Source organism: Salvelinus fontinalis, chromosome 12 (genome assembly GCF_029448725.1).
Source record: "Salvelinus fontinalis isolate EN_2023a chromosome 12, ASM2944872v1, whole genome shotgun sequence".
NCBI classification, from domain to species: Eukaryota; Metazoa; Chordata; class Actinopteri; order Salmoniformes; family Salmonidae; genus Salvelinus; species Salvelinus fontinalis.
In genome coordinates, this window is record NC_074676.1 from 49,019,790 (window position 1) to 49,032,756 (window position 12,967).

At 41.9% G+C, this 12,967-nt stretch overlaps 1 protein-coding gene across 1 annotated transcript; it reads left to right on the plus strand.

The window, feature by feature from the left end:
* Positions 1 to 2,925: 2,925 nt before the first annotated feature.
* gpr88 (G protein-coupled receptor 88) lies at positions 2,926 to 4,474 on the plus strand. Its single transcript, XM_055941030.1, is given in 5 exon segments — positions 2,926 to 3,173; positions 3,175 to 3,817; positions 3,820 to 3,953; positions 3,955 to 3,985; positions 3,988 to 4,474. Coding segments are annotated over 5 exon segments (1,008 nt in total). The 5' UTR covers positions 2,926 to 3,104; the 3' UTR covers positions 4,119 to 4,474.
* Positions 4,475 to 12,967: the final 8,493 nt, after the last annotated feature.

Here is a 12,967-nt window from a genome sequence, read left to right on the forward strand (position 1 = left end):
CAAAAGGCTAGGGCCAGCCCTGAATAAGTTACCCAACCAAGACGGGGCCCCCCAGTTACCCACATGGGCCCCCTACCTCCTCTCCTCCCCCATCTGATGAATAGCAGAGCAGTAGAAGGCTGTCTACACTCATTCAGAGCGGGCTCCTGAGTCATCCTGTGGTTGGCAGTTGCATGAAAAAAATATGAACACATACAGTTGAAGTCGGAAGTTTCCATACACTTAGGTTGGAGTCATTAAAACTCGTTTTTCAACCACTTCACAAATTTCTTGTTAACAAACTAGAGTTTTGTCCAGTCGGTTAGGACATCATCTTCTTTCCTTTCCAACAATTGTTTACAGACAGATTATTTCACTTATAATTCACTGTATCACAATTCCAGTGGGTCAGAAGTCAACATACACTAAGTTGACTGTGCCTTTAAACAGCTTGGAAAATTCCAGAAAATTATGTCATGGCTTTAGAAGCTTCTGATAGGCTAATTGACAACATTTGAGTCAATTGGAGGTGTATCTGTGGATGTTTTTCTAGGCCTACCTTCAAAGTGCCTTTGCTTGACATCATGAGAAAATCAAAAGAAATCAGCCAAGACCTCAGAAAAACAATTGTAGACCACAACAAGTCTGGTTCATCCTTGGGAGCAATTTCCAAACGCCTGAAGTTACCAGTTCATCAACACAAACAATAGTACACATTGTGGCGTACAGCAGGTTAGCCACCAGGGGGAGACTCGTCGAGGCCTGGTGACAGACGGAGTATACATTACAAGGCGATGGCTCCATCTGCTGGACGTGCCAGGTCTCGACGAGCTCTCCGCCCAGGACTAATTGGGGCTGATTGTGGCGTTTGTGAGTATTCAAGGGCTGATTGCTCACCAACTGTACAAATCCCATAAAGCTGCCAGAAGGGCAGCACACAGAAGAGGACTGGCGGAAGTAAGGTGACTTCCGTGTAGTTGGAGACGGTGCCAGAGCTAAGACGTTTGGGTTTGTGTGCCCGGCAAGATACAGCAAGACCCGGAGCCCAGAAGACGGTATCCCGGAGAGGGTCTCATGGGGGAGACCTATTCTTTTCTTTTGATTTATTATTTAAAAAACACCCTAATCATACTCTTGTCTGTGTCTGATCTGTGTAAACGTCTTGACCCAACCTCCTGGTCTGCCACAGCATGTATAAACACCATGGGACCACGCAGCCGTGATACTATTGGGGTGGCAGCATTGGACTAGTAATCGAAAGGTTGCAAGATCGAATCCCCGAGCTGACAAGGCAAAAATATGTCATTCTGCCCCTTAACAAGGAAGTTAACCAAGGCCCTATTTGAAAATAAGAATTTGTTCTTAACTGACTTGCCTAGTTTAATAAAGATAAAATAAAATAAATTAAAATAATTCCGCTCAACAAGGAGACGCCTTCTGTCTCCTAGAGATGAACGTACTTTGGTGCGAAAAGTACAAATCAATCCCAGAACAGCAGCAAAGGACCTTGTGAAGATGCTGGAGGAAACAGGTACAAAGTATCTATATCCACAGTAAAACGAGTCCTATATCGACTTAACCTGATAGGCCGCTCAGCAATGAAGATGCCACTGCTCCAAAACAGCCATAAAAAAGCCAGACTACGGTTTGCAACTGCACATGGGGACAAAGATTGTACTTTTGGGAGAAATGTCCTCTGGTCTGATGAAACAAAAATAGAAGTGTTTGGCCATAATGACCATTATGTTTGGAGGAAAAAGGGGGAGGCTTGCAAGCCGAAGAACACCATCCCAACCGTGAAGCACGGGGGTGTCAGCATCATGTTGTGGAGGTGCTTTGCTGCAAGAGGGACTGGTGCACTTCACAAAATGGATGGCATCATGAGGTAGGAAAATGATGTGGATATATTGAAGCAACATCTCAAGACATCAGTCAGGAAGTGAAAGCTTGGTTGCAAATGGGTCTTCCAAATGGACAATGACCCCAGGCATACTTCCAAAGTTGTGGCAAAATGGCTTAAGGGCAACAAAGTCAAGGTATTGGAGTGGCAATCACAAAGCCCCGACCTCAAGCCTATATAAAATTTGTGGGCAGAACTGAAAAAGCGTGTGCGAGCAAGAAGGCCTACACCAGCTCTGTCAGGAGGAATGTGCCAAAATTCACTCAACCTATTGTGGGAAGCTTGTGGAATGCTACCCGAAATGTTTGACCCAAGTTAAACAATTTAAAGGCAATGCTACCAAATACTAATTGAGTGTATGTAATCTTCTGACCCACTGGGAATGTGATGAAAGAAATTAAAGCCGAAATAAATCATTCTCTCTACTATTATTCTGACATTTGACATTCTTAAAATAAATTGGTGATCTAATTGACCTAAGATGGAATTTTTACTAGGACTAAATTGTGAAAAACTGAGTTTAAATGTATTCAGCTAAGGTGTATGTAAACTTCCAACTTCAACTGTATATATATAATATATACTGTATATATTTCCTTTTTAACAGTTTTATTTTTTGCCTATTGGACCCTCTATGCGCCTGGGCCCAGGGCCTTCCCCTGTTTACCCTGACTGCATTAATCCGTCCCTGCCTATTTGAGCTTCTAGTTATTTCAGTACCTGGAAATCATTCAATATTAATGAAGACACTGGGTGCAATAGGCTAGATGTGTAGGGTAAGTGTTAACATGAACCTGCGTGCTGTTCCATTCTTCTTCCTATAGGTCAGGGGTGTCAAACTCATTCCACGGAGGGCCTTGTGTCTGCAGGTTTTTGGTTTTTCCTTTCAATAAAGCCCTAGACAACCAGGTGTGGGGAGTTCCTAACTAATTAGTGATGTTAATTCATCAATCAAGTACAAGGGTGGAGCAAAAACCCGCAGACACTCGGCCCTCCGTGGAATGAGTTTGACACCTGTGCTATAGGTCTTTGTTGAGCTAGTGTCTGCACTCTGTAGCATCACCACAGGCGCGCTGCGCGCATAGTCTGTTACCCCCCATGCAACTGTATCACTGCCGCATTAACATGGGGAACATATCCACTGAATAGGAGATTGGCATAAACAATATTGCATAAGGACTCCTTACCGTTTTTTCGTATTAAAAACCGTTTTTATTCTTCAAACATGCCAAACGAATCGTCGCAACTGATAGACTGCGATGTGGGACACAATGCCAACATCAGCCTTGCGGCATTGCGTCTATTCTCTCGTGTGCTTGTTTGAGACAATTTTAAACTTTTTGGTTGTCTACCTGGTCGTGACATTTAAGAAACTTCGGACGGCTAGCAATGCGTTCATTGTGAACGGCTGTATAGCCGACCTGTTGGTGTGCGTGTTTTGGATGCCGCACGAGGCAGTGGAGATATCCGCTGGCAGTTCTTTTCCGGCTGTGTACCAAGCCTTCAAATATGCGCTCCTATTCCTCGGCATCACTGTCTCTCTTCTCTCCCATTCCCTCACAGCCGTCAACCGATACGTCGCTGGTGATTTGGTAATCAACACGTATCTGTCCATCTACCAAAAAAGATACACAGAATGGATGCTAATTCCGTCGTGGCTTTCGGCGCTGGGATTTCTTCTACCCTGGATCACGTCTTCGCGGTACTCACAGGAAGGATGCTCATGTCTCCCTGCTTCCGCAGCATCATTGCTCAAAGGAGGGACGCCCATTCTCTCTGACCCATTTGAAGCGGGTACCCTGGTGTTGACTATTGCTGGTCAGACAATGGTTGTTTTGTATTGCTATTTGAAAATATTTCGAAGGGTGCAGATCAGTGTGAAGAGGCTCAGCATATTACATTTTCCTATCGTGAATAACCTTCCCTATTCGCTCCCTCACTACACTACACACTACACTACACACTACACTACAGACCTTTCTGGGTGTTATTACCAGCACTTTTTACCACGGTTTCATTGGCACTTAAGAAATGTTCATGGATGATTTTCTGCACTATCTTTGTTACAAACCCATTTTTTCTACACTTGGAAGAACGAGGAATTTAGAAAAGATCCGTGCTCATGGGAGAATTTTGGAGAGGGTTTGCAGTTGGGGTTGAGCCCATTACGATAAATACAATATCTGACCTTCTCCCAAGACAAAATAGTCGAAGGGAATTTTTGGCCGAGATGAATTGAACATAATCTGAACTGCTATGACATTGGTTATTGTAAGCATACAGCTGCTACAATGTTTTAGAAAGCCTACCTGACAACAATCGAAAATTACACTATAATGTTGCTCTCAATTGGAAAATGTTAGTGATGCTGTTACAGCGTTATTCTGTAGGTCCATTATGGAATACACTGTCAACTGGAAGCACACTCAACAAATTAGTCAATTATTTGTAAAAACATTGTGTATAACACTAGTTTGTCTAATTTCATGTATTTTTCAATATACTGTTTTATGGACCATGGTTGTAATAGTGTTATATGCTAATTGTAAATCAGTTTGTGTTCATTTTAATAAAGCAAAGATTTTAAGTGCAAAACTTTATGTCACATTTGGCCATTACAGGAGACTAGGGGCTTCATTATCATCACTTTCACACCACACACACACACACACACACACACACACACACACACACACACACACACACACACACACACACACACACACACACACACACACACACACACACACACACACACACACACACACACACACACACACACACACGGTCTCCTGTGGCCATCAATATTTTCATTTGGAAATGGCTTAAGGAGCCCAAAGTAACAGGAAAAGATCTAGCCTAGCCCTTCTTGGCATCAGAATCATGGAATGTGTAACGGCTGTCGACGTCGTTCTCCTCCTCAGACGAGGAGGAGCATGGATCGGACCAAGGCACAGCGGGTGATGAATACATAATGAATTTAATAAATGAAAGACGAAACACGAAGAACACTTGAATGAATTACAAAATAACAAACGACGTAGACTGACCTGAATAAGAACTTACATAAACACGAAGATCGCATGAAACAGGAACAGACTACCTAAACGAACGAACAAACGAAACAGTCCCGTGTGGTGCAAACAGACACAGGAACAATCACCCACAAACAAACAGTGAGAACAGCCTACCTTAATATGGTTCTCAATCAGAGGAAACGTCAAACACCTGCCTCTAATTGAGAACCATATCAGGCAACACATTTAACCCAACATAGAAACACATAACATAGAATGCCCACCCCAACTCACGCCCTGACCAACTAAACACATATAAAAACAAGGAAAACAGGTCAGGAACGTGACAGAATGTCCGGTCTTTTTAAAGTAAAGGGTGGATACCTTGCACATTGAGTGGCCAAGCTCTGCAACAAAACTTTACATTCAAGCTCAATATTCTACCTGAAGAATGGACATGAAAAAGATGCAACTTCTTCAACTGTGTGCCTTCTTCCATGTTACAGGTAAACATCCTTTCTCTGATCAATAAATGAACATTATTAATTCCATTTATGCTATGGATATTTTATGTATTCAATTCATGTATGTATTGTTGTTTTGTAGTCAGTAGTCAGATAGAAGAAGTCGCCATTTCACCTCCTGGGAATGAGGTATTTGTGCTGGCAGGTTCAGCCTTCCAGTTCACCTGTGCTTGCGTTGGTAGTTGTAAGGCACCACAGTTCAGGTGGACAAGAGCTACTACTGACTCTGATGGTATGCTAACCAAAAACAGCACTCAAATTTCCAACGTGATGATTGAGGATGCGGGTCGATATACCTGCAATGCAAAGTGCGATGGCAGTTCAGAGAAAAAACTAAAAACTGTCAAGATGACTGTCTATGGTAAGTAGAATAATTGTAGCATGTGATGACATAACCTCAAAAACTACTGTCAATGTCTTGAATAATGTCTTGAATAATTTGACATATTTACACTGTAAATTATAATGCTAGTATACTTTAGCCAAGGCCTAAATAACTTGTTTTGCCATCATGTGAAAGAGCAAAATCATTCTCCATCAACTTCTCTCTGATTTTACAGCTTTTAGTCAACCTGTGTTGGTGATGCCAAGTATTTTGACGGAAAATGTGACTTGTGATGTAACATGCAGTGTTGATGCATTTGACCACGTTGACCGTGTCCACATAAGCTGGTATCTAGGAAGTGTGCTTCTTAAAAATGAAACCCAGCAGACTTTGGATGCAGCTAACGTGTCAGACACACTGACTCTTACTGCCCTGAGGGACCATACTGGGAAGGGTCTGACCTGTGAAGTGAAAGCCTACATGAGAAATAACTCAAAACAGGTTTCTTACTGTCTAGACATACACTGTGAGTACCTAATTACAATTCAGATTCACTTTAGAATGTTATACGGTGTTTTAGTGATAGTCCCTAGTTAATTTGTGAATAAATATTGGTAACACGTTACTGAAAGCATCCATGTATAATGCATTATGATGCAGCTATGCATTGCAAGACTTGTCATGAGTATGTTTGAACCCCTTTATATTGTCTTATAATCATCTTATATCCCCTTTATAATGTCTTATAATTCTAATGATCTGGACTAAAATTCCAGCCAGGTTGGAACGTTTGAAAATCTTACGCATAGAGAAACAGCAAATAAGACTTGTTATAAGACTTGCTTTTAACAAGTTAGAAACCATTTTACCTGGATGCTCTCGGTAGAGTGTTACTGAAATGATTCACTGTGTTCAAAGATGTCTCCTTCCAGCCTTGATGGCAGTACAGTACACTTAATCCTTGAGCTATTGAACTGTTTGACTTATGCTGAATTACTAATCGCCATAAAGGCGGCACTCCCTGGGCACTCATGTAGATCAGACAAGATCGGATAGATCCTGAAGCAACATGATAATATGATATGTCCTCAGATATCTCATAGTTGTGTTCCAGATGCACCCAAGATCAACATCAGTGCTTCCTCATCTGGGATGGAAGAGGAGGAAGTGGTGATGAGCTGCAGAAGTGACGGCCACCCCACCCCCACCCCACCCCCACCATTGAGTGGGAGAGAAAAGGGGAGCTGTGGCCCAAGAATCTGCATCGACACGCACAAGGAAACGTCACGGGCCGGCTACACCGCAGCAAACAAGGGTTACCAGTGTGTGGCCAAGAATGTGGTGTCCGAGGTAAAGGAAGAGATGAAACTGAAGGTGCAATGGTTTTCCTCTAGGTTTTTGCTTGTGCTTAACTTTATTCCACTTCTTTTTAAACCCCAAAAACTCCCTAGTCCTTGCTCATTACAAGCATACCCATAACATGATGCAGCCACCACAATGCTTGAAAATAGGAAGAGTGGTTGTCGATGGAATTTATATGTTTAAATGAATGATTAGACTATTCCACCCTGAAACCATATAATTGTATGAAATTGATTAGAATCATAAAATTATTATTAATGATGTGTGTAGTTTTAGTCAGTAAAAGTATATTTCATGATGTGTGTAGTTTTAGTCAGAATTAGGGTAAAACAATATATCTGTACAATATGTTGTTTATAGTATCTTAAACACGGACTGTCTGAGCAAAATTCGGTGCCGACCTTGCTAGGGGCATCTGAGAGATTTGGGAGAGGGCAGTGAGTACTCCCTAATCTTGAGGGAGGACAGGGAGTGCTTCTCACGGTCCCTAATCTTTGTCGGCTGGGTATTGGTACAGTGTGTGCGTAGGATACCTACTGTTCGTGTGTATGTATGTGCGTATGATATCTACTATTTGTGTGGAAGTATGTGTGCCGCTATAAAATGGATGTCTTTGTATTGTGGACTTGAGAACGTTCTCTGAATAAACTGTACTAACATTTTGCATAAGCTGAGTCTTTGACTAATTATTATTATACCCATGGTCTTACAAACCTCGCGAATTGGTCAGAGCTATTGATTGTTCGTTATTATCATTGGGATTGAAAATTCTCGTGACAATGGTACTTAGTGATGTTTTGTGTTGGATTTGCCCCAAACATAACGCTATGTATTCAGAACATGAAGTTCATTTCTTTGCCACATTTTTTGCAGTTTTACTTTAGCACCTTTTAGCAGACAGGATGCATGTTTTGGAAAATGTTTATTCTGTACAGACTTCCTGCTTTTCACTCTGTCATTTAGGTTAGTATTTTGGAGTTGTTGATCCATCCTCAGTTTTCTCCTAACATAGCTATTAAACTCAGAGTTAGGAAGGAAGCCTGTTTCTTTGTATCAGAAGCTGCTAAAGCATGACGTAATTCTCTGGAATTTTTCAAGCTGTTTAAAGGCACAGTCAACTTAGTGTATGTAAACTTCTGACCCACTTGAATTGTGATACAGTGAATTATAAGTGAAATAATCTGTCTGTAAACAATTGTTGGAAAAATTACTTGTGTCATGCACAAAGCAGATGTCCTAACCAACTTGCCAAAACTATACTTTGTTAACAAGAAATTTGTGGAGTGGTTGAAAAACGAGTTTTAATGACTCCAACATAAGTGTATGTAAACTTCCGACTTCAACTGTATATTGAAGCAACATCTCAAGACATCAGTCAGAAAGTTAGAGCTTGGTCGCAAATGGGTCTTCCAAATGGACAATGACCCCAAGCATACTTCCAAAGTTGTGACAAAAGGGCTTAAGGACAACAAAGTCAAGGTATTGGAGTATCACAAAGCCCTGACCTCAATCCCATAGAAAATATGTGGGCAGAACTGAAAAAGCATGTGCGAGCAAGGAGGTCTACAAACCTGACTCAGTTACACCAGCTCTGTCAGGAGGAATGGGCCAAAATTCACTCAACCTATTGTGGGAAGCTTGTGGAATGCTACCCGAAATGTTTAACCCAAGTTAAACAATTTAAAGGCAATGCTACCAAATACTAATTGAGTGTATGTAATCTTCTGACCCACTGGGAATGTGATAAAAGAAATTAAAGCCGAAATAAATAATTCTCTCTACTATTATTCTGACATTTCACATTCTTAAGATAAAGTGGTGATCCTAACTGATCTAAAACGGAATTTTTACTCGGATTAAATGTCAGGAATTGTGAAAAACTGAGTTTAAATGTATTTGGCTAAAGTGTATGTAAACTTCCAACTTCAACTGTATGTATGGCTCATTTCCTTTTGTGTTTTTTGTTTCGATACAAATTTCCCCAGATTGGGATCCTGGAGTGGGGAATTCTGCGAGGGGTTAGGGTGCTAACTTCATAATCTGGTAACTCTTCCGAGAGGTCGCCAGTAGAATAAGGGGGTATGGACTAATTTAGAAAATGGTTTTAGCAGTAACAGTATGTTATGCTTTTTGAAATGTGTCTTAGAGATGTTATTAAGAAAAGGTTAATATAATAATTTGTCATATAGTTAATGTTTGTCTGAATTTCCTGTAAACAGAAATGAAATTAACTAAACTGTTATGATCTTTGTTTTTTTTAGGAATCATGGAAGGTGACGTCAGATCGTGTCTTAACTTCTTGACGCTAGGGGTCAGATTTTTTAAAATATTTTTTAAAATAACGTTCCCAAGGTAAACTGACTATTTCTCAGGTCCAGATCGTAGAATATGCATATAATTTACAGATTAGGATAGAAAATACTCCAAAGTTTCCAAAACTGTCAAAATATTGTCTTTGAGTATAACAAAACGTATTTTGCAGGCGAAAACCTGAGGAAATCTAACCCGGAAGTGATTATTTTTTTACATTTTTAATCTGTGTTTCATTTCCCGTCGACAGGAGGGAGACTCTGGCTGCTCCGGACAGGAGGGAGACTCTGGCTGCTCCTGACTGAAGCCTGTCGCTGGAGGCTCCGGACTAGAGGGCGTCGCTGGAGGCCTCGTGCCGTAACTCCTCACTGGAGGCTTCGTGCCATGGATCATCCCTGGAGGCTTCGTGCCATGGATCATCACTGGAGGCTTCTTACCATGGAGCATCACTGGAGGCTTCGTGCCATGGATCATCACTGGAGGCTTCGTGCAATGGATCACCACTGGAGGCTTCGTGCCATGGATCATCACTGGAGGCTTCTTGCCATGGATCATCACTGGAGGCTTCTTGCCATGGATCACCACTGGAGGCTTCGTGCCATGGATCATCACTGGAGGCTTCGTGCCATGGATCATCACTGGAGGCTTCGTGCCATGGATCATCACTGGAGGTTTCGTGCCATGGATTATCACTGGAGGCTTCGTGCCATGGATTATCACTGGAGGCTTCTTGCCATGGATCATCACTGGAGGCTTCTTGCCATGGATCATCACTGGAATGGAGAGACACACAGGAGGCCTGGCTCTGGGAGAAGGCACAGGACTCACCAGGCTGGAGAGACATGCAGGAGGGTTAGAGCTTAGCACAGGCACAGGACTCACCAGGCTGGGGAGACATGCAGGAGGCCTTGTACTTGGCTGAGGCACCGGATACACTGGGCCGTGGAGGTGCACTGGAGGTCTCGAGAAAAAAGCCTGCACAACCCGTCCTGGCTGTATGGTGACTTTTGCCCTGCACCTGCGGGGCGCAGGCACAGGACGCACTGGGCTGTGCAGACGCACTGGAGACACAGTGCGCAAAGCTGGCGAAGAATAACCCGGGCCGAGGAGACGCACTGGAGACCAGATGCGCTGAGCCAGCATCATCCCTCCTGAGTCGATGCCCACTCTAGCCCGGCAGATGCGAGGAGCTGCGATGTAGCGCACCTGGCTATGAACACGTACTGGAGGCACCGTGCGCTCCACCGCATAGCACGGTGCCTGACCAGTACGACGCTCGCCACGGTAAGCACGGGGAGTTAGCTCAGGTCTCCTACCTGACTCCGCCAATCTCCGCCCAAAAAATTCTGGGGCTGCCTCCCGTGCACTTCTCCTCGAGCCAACTCCTCATAGCGTCGCCGCTCCGCTTTTGCTGCCTCCAGCTCCTTTTTCGGACGGCGATACTCTCCCGGCTGTGCCCATGGTCCTTTGCCATCCAAAATTTCCTCCCATGTCCAGGAGTCCATTTTCCCACGCTGCTTGGTCCTTTGTTGGTGGGTGGTTCTGTAACGATTGTCGTCTGGAGAAAGAGAAGAGGACCAAAGTGCAGCGTGGTACGTATCCATAATACTTTTAATCAAAATGAATACACGAACAAAAACAGCAAAAACAACTAACACATCATTGTGATCTCTACAGCGCTGTTGGCTGGTCGTCATTGACCTTGAGTAGGCTTAAACACTGGTATACACTGATTTATAAGGCCGTATTGGGTAAAATGCCATTTTATAGTTTTTTTTCAGGTCAGTAAATAAATATCAATTACGGTCCCATTCTGATTTGCTTCTAACAGTACCAACAATTAGAACAGGTCATGGTAGAAATAGTTTTAGTTACTTAGCACCGTGGTCCTGGAATTCTCTCCTGAACATTTTAAAATGTGATGATCTAGTTTTGTTGGTGGAGTTTAAACACTTGATCGATGTATATATCATAGAAGAGTGTAATTGTTTTTAGGCCAGCTGTTTTTAGTCAAGATGTTTGTGTTTTTAATGTAATATGTAATTGTTGTACTGTATGTGTGTTTATAGTTCTGTTTAATGTTGTGTTAGTGTATGTAAGTTGTTTTGTCTGAAACGTTGCTATTGGACCAGCAGGGGGAACAACTTGGAAAAGAGATATTATCTCAATGAGAAAAAATGAGAAAAAACCTGTATAAATAAAGGTACAAAAATAATAACAGTAATAGTACAGAGGTCATAAGTCTCTGAATTTGTAAACCTCACGGTGAATGTTTGTTCATTGTTTGTTCCATTTGTTAGTTTGTTTAATTCATGTTTTATAATAATTATTATTATTTTTTTTAAATGCATATTTTATTATCATTGTTTATCCATTTATAAGTCATTTCCAAGTTTATGTATATTGAACATTAGGACGCTATTGTTCAAGAAGAGGGACTGTTGGATTCAGGATAAACTCTGAACATTGAGATATTAAATAAATGTTGGATCAGAAGAATAGACTATAAGGAGTGAAAGAGACTGGGTTTTATGTCAGAAGCTAATGGTTTTCTGTAGAAAGACAGATGGCTTTGGAATGTGTTGGGTGGACAGGAGGAGATCACAGGATTGCTATAGGGGAGCGGATGGACATCTGTGGATTAGGCGAAGGAGGGGTTGAGGTCAGGAGGTCAGATCCCCTGAAGGGAATAATAAGGGTTTATTACCCTATTACCCTCTTCCCGTGGAAAGATAAGATGTAAGGATTGGAGAGCAGGAGGAGTGTCTAAAGTGGGGTATATATAATTGTGATGGTGAGAAATGTTATTTTGTCTGAATACAGCTGTAACAACCCTTTGGGAAGAATTAAACTTGGTTAAGCTTCTCTAGTGTCCATGAGTTATTTACTCTGAAAAATTAGAACCTAATCAAAGGGGTATTCAATGTCTGGTTGTGATACAGCCCGGGATTGAACCCAGGTCTCTAGTGACACCTCTAGCACTGAGATGCAGTGCCTTTGACCGCTCGCCACTCGGTCCCACAAGAATTGAGTCTGTTCTGAGGGAAAAAGGGGATACAACTCAATATTAGGAAGATATTCCTAATGTTTTGAACACTCAGTGTATATTGTTAAGATAACAGGTTGTTCTTAACCAATCAAACGGAAATAAATGGAATGCTTGTGTTCAATGGAAGGATTTGAACCTTACTAGAAAGTCTACAACAGGTTGTATATGGGTTTTACTGTAATGCTATACCATCTCTATTGCAAATATGATCGGTGCCCTTCCCCCCCACCCCAAACACACACTTGTTATATCTTTGTAATGTTTTGAAGCAAGAAGATTTCCAAGATATGAATAGTAATCCAGATATAAAAACAATTCAAAGAAGTTCAAGAGTTTCTTCGTTTTGCTTCTGATTGTTTCATTCCAGATTGCAATCAAAGTGTTTTATATCTTTTCTCCAAGAAAAGCTACAGCTTATTACTTACTGTAAAAAGTATTACAGAGGATAAAGTTGGATATTGAAAATATTGTTAATCACATTTCTATTTGTTTCCATAGTCA